Source organism: Gobio gobio (assembly GCF_949357685.1).
Source record: "Gobio gobio genome assembly, chromosome: 16".
NCBI lineage: Eukaryota > Metazoa > Chordata > Actinopteri > Cypriniformes > Gobionidae > Gobio > Gobio gobio.
The window spans coordinates 1,748,960-1,758,953 of NC_137109.1; the positions used below are offsets into that span (position 1 = coordinate 1,748,960).

The 9,994-nt window shown below is 48.6% G+C and overlaps 1 protein-coding gene across 3 annotated transcripts in view; it reads right to left on the reverse strand.

Moving 5' to 3' along the window:
• LOC307139811 (uncharacterized protein) overlaps positions 1–9,994 on the reverse strand; it is a 283,388-nt gene that overhangs the window by 174,653 nt on the left and 98,741 nt on the right. For all 3 annotated transcript variants that reach the window (XR_013818174.1, XM_079838915.1, XM_079838916.1), the window contains 2 exons: positions 3,535–3,730; positions 1,613–3,440 (listed from right to left, as the gene is read on the reverse strand). Coding sequence is in view for 2 of the 3 variants with exons in the window: in XM_079838915.1 (XP_079695041.1) it covers positions 1,613–3,440; positions 3,535–3,730 (2,024 nt within the window). In the remaining variant the exon portion in view is untranslated. The remainder of the gene's footprint in view (positions 1–1,612; positions 3,441–3,534; positions 3,731–9,994) is intronic.

Consider the following 9,994-nt stretch of genomic DNA (forward strand, 5'->3'; position numbering starts at 1 on the left):
TATAATAGTCTTAAATTACTACATTGTTTATTAATACATTGTTAGCTAACTGTGTATATGTACTATTCTGGAATCCATAACTTGGACAAAGTCTCTAATAATAAATCACTCTAAATTGTAATGCATGCATTTTCTGTAAAGCTGCTTTGAAACAATACATATTGTGAAAAGTGCTATACAAATAAATGTGAATTGAATACTTTACATTATTTTATATATATTTACATAAATAGTAACAATTAACGCAGCATCCATTTTTTCTGTCATCCTTTGGCTAGTGTTACATTTTATGATCACGCTCTCATTCATGCAAAAGCTTTTAAACAATTCAAGCGCGACAAGGAAAAAAAGAGTCTGGGAAATGTCCTGACACACACACACACACAACACACAGAAAGACGCACTCCAGTATCGAGTTCTCTTTCACGCTTGAACAAACAATAACACACAGAATTGTGCCAAAATGTCAGTTTTGTCAAGAATTCTCATAAGTGCTCAAATGATCTGAGATGCGCATTAGATCTGTGTCATGTTCAACAGTGGCTAATGCTGTCTGTCATTAATGTTAATCAAAGAACAAAGGGAACAAAGCTAGAACAAAGCTGTAACAAAACTGTAGCTTTAATAATCATTAATCTAGGTTTAATTTATAATTCCTGCAGCTAAGACTGTAAAGTGTTTGATATTCAATTTCTGTATTTTTCCTACCTGTTAGAAAGGAAGGCCACAGGTAAATATGACATTCATAATAATGGATTCATGTGAAGATTGTTTTAATTTCAATTAAATTAAACAATATTTTTTACAGCCTAATAAATGTTGAAATTGATAGCTTTCAATTATACTGTAATGTTGAATGTCAATCGTTAATGTTTAAAAAACTCATTTTCATAGAGACATCAGTGTTAGTATCAGTGATAAATATTAAAATATTAAAAACAGCAAAATATTAAAACTCTTCAAAAAGCTTTCAATTGCGATTAATCGTAGGGTGAGCTACAGTGAATCAAAAATAATATATAGGAAATGCTAGTTTTTGTCAGTGACATATTTGCTAGATAAAATGAAGCATGCTTGAATAATATTTTTGATCAGATTTATAGCTCAGATGACAATGATACATTAGTCTTGAGGTAGAGATTCTGGGGGTTTAATGATTCTAGCATTGAAGTTATGGAAGAGCATTTGTGCTTTATAGCAGAAGCCGAAGAGAACTATATAGTGGAACTTAGTTAAAATAACTAAACCAATGTATTATATGACAACAACACTGTTGTGCTTCATCCTCTGCTAACTCAACCCTATAAAACCTATTGTATCGTATGTGATATACTGTATACATGTCTAAGACCTCTAAATGATCATCAATATGATCAACACTTTACTGAAAATGCTGAAAAAAAGCTACAGGCCTTCTATCGTCTGATTGATAGTTTACATTATGTTTAAATATAGTTAAAACTACAGAACTAAAACTATTATGAAGTTTAGCATTTAAAATTTTGTTTTATCTGGAGATATAGAATGACAACTGATAATATATGAACTTGGTCTAAATGGTCTGTTATAGCCTGGATGACGCCAAAACATGACAAAACATTAATTGACTTACAGAGCTCTTCTGGAGGTTTTGATGACTGCCAATAATCTAATGAGACACTCGTCTGATTTCTTGAATTTCTGAAGCTCAAACTCCTCCAGCTCTTCCTCTGATGTCAACAACACAAAGACCAAAGCAGACCACTGGGCAGGTGAAAGGTCAGATGAGAGACTTCCTTTGCTAAGGTGGGTCTGAATCTCTTTCACCAGAGTTTGGTCGTTCAGTTCATTCAGACAGTAGAACAGATTGATGGATCTCTCTGCAGGCAGATTATCTTCTAATTTCTGCTTGATGTACTGAACTATTTCCTTGTTGCTCTGGTCATTGTCGTCTTGCTGAGTTATCAGTCCTCGTAAGAGTCGTCGATTGGACTGGAGAGACAGACCGAGGAGGAAGCGAAGGAAAAGGTCCAGGTGTCCATTGTCACTCTCAAGCGCCTTGTCCACTGCAGTCTTGAGAAAATCAATCATGGTTTCATTTGTGTTTTCCTGTTCTGTAGACTCATGATCAAACACACTTGTCTTGTTGATGTCTAGACACAGATGTGCATAAATGGCTGCAATAAACTCCTGAACGCTCAAGTGAACAAAGCAGTACATGGTGCCAAGAGTGATCCCGGTTTCCTCCTTAAAGATCTGGGTACACATGCCTGAGTACACTGATGCCTTATAGACGTCAATACCACAGGCTTCCAGGTCTGTGTCATAGAAGATCAGGTTGCTTCTTTCCAGCTGATGAAATGCCAGTTTCCCCAGTGAAAGGATGGCGTCTTTATCCCAGCAAACATCTGGTGTGTATTCTCCATCATACTTTCGGCGGCTCTGCTGGATCTGAAAGCGGAGAAAGTGTGTGTACATTTGTGTCAGAGTCTTGGGAGTGTCTTCAGTGTTTGATTCCTGCTGTGTTTGAGAGATCTCATCAGCCTGAGTGTTTTTCACATCATTATTTCTCTTCTCCTCCAGAATGTTCTGGAGAACAGTGGCTGAAATCCAGCAGAAGACTGGGATGTGGCACATGATAAAGAGACTCTTTGATTTTTTAACATGATCTATGATTGTGTTGGCCTGATTCTCATCTCTGAATCTTTTTTTGAAGTACTCTTCCTTTTGTGCGTCACTGAATCCTCGTATCTCTGTCAGCCGGTTGATACAGTCAGGAGGAATCTTACTGGCCGCTGCTGGTCTGGTGGTGATCCAGATGAGAGCAGAAGGAAGCAGATTTCCCTTCATGAGGTTCGTCAGGAGAACATCCAGAGAGGTTGGTGATGATACATCACGCCACGTCTCATTACAGTCAAACTTCAGAGGAAGGCGACATTCGTCCAATCCATCAAGGATGAACAGTACTTTGAATCGATTCCTTCTTGTAAGGTTCAGTCCTTTTGTCTCTGGGAAAAATTGAGTCATAAGATCCATCAAACTTAGTTTTTCTTTCTCCTTTAAGTTCATCTCTCTGAATGGAAGAGGAAATATGAAGCTGATATCTTGATTCTCTTTTCCTTCAGCCCAGTCCAGAACAAACTTTTGCACAGAGACTGATTTTCCGATGCCAGCGACTCCTTTTGTCAGAACAGTTCGGATCTCCTCGTCTTGTTCATGTGCTTTAAACAAATGTGTGCATTCAACCTGTATCTCTTGAGATTCATGACGCCTGGAAGCAACTTCAATCTGTCTGACCTCATGTTCAGTATTGACCTGTTCACTGCCACCCTGAGTAATATAGAGATCTGTGTAGATGTTATTCAGAAGTGTGGAGTCGCCTTGCTTCGCAATTCCTTCAAACACACATTGATACTTCTTCTTTAGGCCACACTTTAGCTGAGGAATGAAGAACAGCTCATCTAAACACATGAACAGAAAACAGATAGTTTTAGTCTTAATCTTCTCCCCTACATTTATAAGTGTCAATCTGACAGATGGTCATGAGTCTCAGACCTTCTAGAGCATCAGCAGCTTCATCTTGCTTCATCTCTCTCAGGTAATGTAGTGTGAGATCAAGAGCTGCTGCTTTGATACTGCATCTATTCTCATTAAAGTCCTTCACAAAGGATTCTGTGTTCTCTTTTTGTAATATTTTCTTAAACTTTCCCAGTTCATTCTTCAGAAACGGGATCATTTTGTTCTCAAGATCCTATAAACAAAGCAAGAAAAATAAGAGACAGAACACAATTTAACCAGATCCACATCCAAATATGGGAGAAACGATTTATTCAGTAATACATTTAAAAAAAAAAAGAAACCAGTTAAAAACCAAACATGTTAATTAACATAATATTATTTTAACACACAAAAAGTACAAAACAATAGTTTTTTTTCTTTTCTTTTTTTTAACATTTTTATTATTATTTTATGAGTTCTTAAAGTGTTTATCCTATTGTTTTCACAAGAAATGTTCAGTAACCCATTTCTTCGTTATAATTATTAACGTGTAAAATGTGTTCCCTTTCGAAAGGGAACTCGCGCTGCGTCAGCTTCGACGCTACGGGGAACGCCTCCAGCGTGACTGGTGCCTGAAATCACATTGAATCACGTCAATCCTATTGACCGGCGACAGCCTATGATGTCATCAAGGTGCGACCAGGAAGTATATAAGGGAGCCTTGCCAACATGACAGTATCTTTTCGTCTTCAGGGACTGTTTTTGCCTGTCTTCACGTGAAACGTCTACAAAGAGGATAGCAATGAAGTGTGCTGAGAAGCAACGCCACTTCTGCAGGTGTGTTTTGAATGTGAACCAGGTAGCTTTCGCTTTGGATACACACACACTTTGCTTTTACTGTCTGGGAGAAGAGCATGCACGAGAGGTTTGCGAACCTCTTGTGGAAAGTTTTGCGAGCGTTTTCCTCTGGAACGCTCTGCTCTCGTCTGGACCTCTTCTCGAGGGGAGAGGTTTTCAGCATCTGGGAACGACCCTGCTCGAGCTGAGGCTGAGCGGCGTCTAAACATAAGCATGTGGTTCCTAGATGGATCTGGCTCGTCGCTTGGAGACAGACGTGGTTCTCGAGGACGATCAAGATCGCGAGAGGCGGACTTCGGAGGAGGAAAAATAGGATTTATATGTCTCCTCCTCGTCTGCTGCTCTTCCACGCGAGCAGAGGATGGGTGAGTCAGTTTAAGATACTGAAGCTTCTCAAACCATCCTGTCCCATGTACGGGGAGTTGCTGGAGGTCATGGAATGCGCGGCGGGTAGACTGCAGCTGCCTTGGCGGCGCATAGGAGAGAGGCTGAGCGTCCAAACAGTTCGGACAATCGGTTTCTCTCCGCCCATGACCTCCTAACTCCTGGGAGTCTTCCATTCCTTCCAGATCTTCGTCTGCAGATCTCGAGGGGATGGAAGAAACCATACTCGGCCCCGCATTTGTCGACGTCATCTAGCGAAGTTTCGCTGATGTCGGGGGCTAGGCTGAGTATGTGTCGGTGCCGCCCGTGGACGAGATGTTATTTTTATCTCGCCTCTGGGCGGCCGGCGGCACTGAGAGCTCCCACCCTGCCGGTCTCTGATTGACACGGCGTACATGTCAATGGGTCACGCTGCAGCGGCTTCGCACACCACAGCGGTGTTGCAGGCTTACTAGGCGGACCTGTCGAGGGACCTCGATCAGGGGGAGGGACCCCCTGAGGCGGTAGTCGAGTCGCGCCGGACCGCGGTTTTTCTCTCTCCGGGCCACCGTACAGTATAGCGCCGATGGTGGCGACGGTGGCCACGGAGAGACATCTGTGGTTTAACCGTTTGGGCATCGGGGAGAAAAATAAGTCCTTTCTCCTTGATGCCCCGGTTTCGCCATCTGAACTTTTCGGCACCTCCGTGGAGGTGGTGATGGGAAAGTTCGGAGAGGTGGAGGCGCGCTTGGCGGCATTCAGAACATGCATCCCGCTGAGGTCCGGGACCGCGGACAGGCAGTCGGGTGTCCCCGGCCCGTCCCAGTCTGAGGGCTGGAGACGGGAATAGCGAGCAGCGTCGCCTCTCGAGCGCCCCCCCGCGGAGGACTGGGGTGCAGGGGAGGCGGGACACCCGCAACAGGAAGAGGAAGGAAGCCGGGGCTGGTAACCGGAACCAGCGCAGGCAGCGGACTCCACCCCCCGAGGAGCGCGGAGATGAACGCTGCCTTTTTTACCTTCCTCTGGTTTTTCCCACGGGCGCATTACATCAGGCCGGTGGACCTCTGATGAGCAGAAAATGTGAGAAAAAGTTCTGCCGGCCCGCCTGGCTTGGTTGTGAGAGCGCCCCCCTCAGGATGGCGGGCGGATACTAGCCTATGGCTGGCTGGAAGCACCGCTGGGAGCGATTGGTGAGTCCCCTCGCTGAGGGTGAAACGTTTTCAAAACTATGTTTTTCAGAACTCCTATACCTTCGCTCGCCTGAGAGGTTTTCTGGGGAAATTTGGATCGCCGCTGGATCTTCGCAGGGCCTGCAGCTCCCCGTGAGTAAGCTAAGAACGATCTTCTTTGCAACATTATGATGGTTGTGTGTGAATACTTCACTTTCTGCTAGAGAGTTTGCTGCCTCTCCGTGCTATATTTTCCCCATTGTTTGGGTAACTGAATCGCGCTCTCGCCTGAGGGCTTGTAGTGTAAGGGGCGAGCTGCGTTTTTCCTAGCGTAAAGTGAAAAGTAGCTGAAGACCGGGTACGCGCTAATGCACGAGCTGTAGTGAGATCTGCGCCCAGCTCTGCGGGGCTTTGGGAAAGGGGTTTTTGGGGCCTCATTGTGTAATATTAGAGGTGATAATATTTCTTTCCCGGGCCCTGAGTAGATCTAGTGCGGACCTATGTCGCACCACTTGGCCTAGGCTTTGTCAAGGATGGGCGCGTCCCCTTTTAATAAAGATGTTCGCCCCTGGCCTGTCTTTTTAATTAAGAACATGGTCTTGTTTATGCATCCTTGTTTCAGCCTCCTCTGTTACAGAGTCGTCCGGCCAAGGCCCGCCCCCTTCTCTGCGTTCTGGGGTCACGTGTAATGCAGACGAGGATGTTGCAGGAGACAGCGACTTTGCCAGTGGTCGTGGGGTGGAATTTAGCGTCTTTCGCCGGTTTGCGACTAGACTTTATCTGCTGTTTCCGCCTTTCGGAGCTTGGTGGCCGCCATCTGCTGGCGGCCCCCGGCCTCTTCCTGGAGGATGGTACGGCCGGTGGTTTTTCACATTTCTGTGATATTGTTCCCTTGCTTTATGTCTCTGCTTCACCTCCTTTAGGGCCCGGGTTGAGCAGAACATCGGATAATCCTTCTGTCTGTACGGTTCTGGTCGGATGCTCCCCTGAGGCCCGAGCATTGCCAATGGCTGACGCCCTCGCAATCAAGGTTGGCCGCTGCATGGAAAGAAAGACAGCCGCCCCGATGCAGGTGACGTAAGTTGTACTCCCCTCGCTTAGAGGGTCTTTGCTGAGCACTTCTGCTGAGTACACTGCTGTTGGCAATGTGATTAGGTCCATGTTTGTAGGCACTGCCCAAGAGACTGCGCCGTCCTGGGGGCCCTAGGACACGGCGAAGCAGGTTGTCCCTAGCTGCCTCTGGGATGGAGCCAGCCCCAGGTGCGGGCATAGGAGCCAGCTGGCTCTGAGTGGCCAGCTTGGACGGTCTGGGCAGTTGGACTTCAGGACAGGTAGTAGGCGTTAACCGGCCTCCTTGCAGGAAAGTCCCGACACTATGGCCCACGAGTGGGCCTCGGAGGCTCTTCTCCACTGGTGTCGACGTCAGCAGTGACCCGTCATTGGCCCTGGGGATGAGTCCCCAGGTGTTAACTGGATTTCCAGGCCTTCGTCAGCAGCAGACAGCTGCCGTCAGCCCAGGTAGCAGCAGCCAGCCTTCTTAGAGTTTCGGCTGGTACGAGCTGCTGAATAGGTGGTAGGCGCTACTGGGCCTCCCTATGGGCCTGCTGTGGGGTAAGCAGGCCCACTTGACCTCCTCTGCGGATGGCGTTCCTGGGCCCCAGTCACTGGATGGCTAGCACGAGTGTTAGTAGGTAGTAGGCCTCATCCGGCCTCCCTGAGTGATCTCCCTGGAGGCAAACTCCCGGTTCCCAGCCACTGTGGCGGTGAGCATGAAGTGCTATGAGTAGCACCTTCTGCTATCAGGTGGTAGGCATGGTGGCCTCCCTGACGATGAGCTCACGGTTCCCGGTCGCTGTGGTAATGAGCATGGAGCGCTATGGATAAGCACTTTTCTGCCGTTGGTTGGTAGGCTCTGTGGCCTCCCTGACGACGAGCTCTCGGTTCCCGGTCGCCGTAGCAATGAGCATGGAATGTTACGAGTAGCATGTCCTGCTATCAGTTGGTAGGCACTGTTGCCTCCCTGAGGGCGAGCTCCCGGCTTCCGGTCGACTATGGTGAGCGCGAAGTGCTTTGAGTAGCATGCTTAGAGTAGCATGCTCCGCTATCAGGTTGGTAGGCATTATGGCCTCCCTGAGAGCAAGCTCCCGGTTCCCAGTCACTGTGGCAATGAGCGTGATGTGCTATGAGTAGCACGTTTTGCTTTCAGTTGGTAGGCACGGTTGCCTCCCTGAAAGAGAGCTCCCGATTCTCAGGCGCTGAGACAACTGGCGAAACAAAACGCTAGGCGTGGCATGCTCTGCTATCAGGTGGTAGGCATTGTTGCCTCCCTGAAAACGAGCCCCTGTTTCTCAGGCGCGAGAGTGAGACGGTTAGCGAAGCACGACGGACGGCATGCTCTGCTACCAGGTGGAGGCATTGCGCCTCCCTGGAATCGTTCCCCGGTCCCCAGTTTCGGTAACGGATCGTAGCATGGGCTGCTATCAGGCAAAGCTGCACGGGCTTCCCTGAGGGGATTCGCTTTGGAGTAGTAGGCCCACGTGGCCTCCTCTGAGGGCACGCTCTGGTCTCGTGGTTCCTGGATAAATCCAGTCAATGAGCAGAGGCCGGCTCCCCGGCCGCTGTGGTGTGCATAAAGTGCTATAAGTGGCACTTTTTGCTATCAGGTGGTAGGCATGGTACCTCCCTGAAAGCGAGCTCCCGGTCCCCAGCCGCTGTGGTGAGCTTGAAGCGCTATGAGTAGCACATTCAGTTTGGAAAACTGTGAGTGCCCGATGTCTTGCAGTTGGTAGGCCCGCTTGGCCTCCCTGATTAAGCGAGTCCCTGGTCTTCCCAGCTACCTCGAGGGCTAGCACGACTGCGATCAGGTATCAGGCCCGTTTGGCCTTCCTGAGGACGAGCGCTGCTTTGGATGCGCGAGCGGTCTATCAGGTTACCAGGTGGAGGCCTCTCTCGGCCTCCCTGGGGGACGAGTTCCCTAGGCGGGAACACACAACTGGCTTTTTTGCTGACAGCTAGTGGCTACCCGCTATCAGGCGCCGGCCTCTGGCCGTTTGCGAGACCTGAAGGCGGTGTTCTTACCCTAGCACGACGAAGTGTCACTGCGGCTATGTGGTCCCGACAGGACGGGACCTTCATAGTAGGCCTACGGCATGGTTGCCTACCGGGCAGGCTTATGAGCTCCTCTCAAACGAGGGTCTATTGTGAGCTTACAGCCTCCTGGGGCTGATCTATTGGTGGTAGGTCCCGAGGGGCCCCTCCCGATATATTCAGCCTATAAGGCCTTTGGCCTCCTAAGCACGTTTTAAAATAAGTGCTTGGTAGATCCGAGGATCGAGCGGCTTGACTCCCCTCGCTAGCAAGGGTTTGAAAGCACTTCGCTGAGCGCCGCTCTCCGGGATAACCCGTCTCTGAGGTCCGGCTAGTCGGTGATGCTGCCCTTTCTTGCAGCACCCTAGCGGGATGTCTCTTCGGAGGCGAGTACCAGAGGCTCTGTACTGTACAGACAGGGTTGACCGTATTACGTGTCCCATACTAGACTGGGTCACCTGGTCAGGTCTCCCTGGTGGCATTCGGTGATAATCTCCCGAATAGTGACTGGCATAGGGTTCCCTCGTAGTCCCCTTGCCACGCTCCCTTAAAGGAACCCCTTCTGAGTCGAATGGGTTGGTTCCAGGCCTTCGAGCAAGGCCTGGGAGGGAACTCATGTGTGTGAAGGTTTCCTTCTCAGGCGATAAGCTTGGGCTTTGACCGTAGGGGGCGCTGTCACTGACAGCCTAATGTGACCAGAAGGGGAGTGGTTCAGGCATCTCAGTAGAATTTGCTTGTCTTGACAGTTGTCACTGCCAGTGGGCATGCACTCCCGTCGGCATGGCGGCGTGGGTATATCGTTCCCCGTAGCGTCGAAGCTGACGCAGCGCGAGTTCCCTTTCGAAAGGGAACGTCTCAGGTTACGAATGTAACCATTGTTCCCTGAGAACAGGGAACGAGACGCTGCGTCGCTGTGCCATGCCGCAGGGCCTGCCTGCCGAAAAACAGTCCCCTCAGACGAGTAGATACTGTCATGTTGGCAAGGCTCCCTTATATACTTCCTGGTCGCACCTTGATGACATCATAGGCTGTCGCCGGTC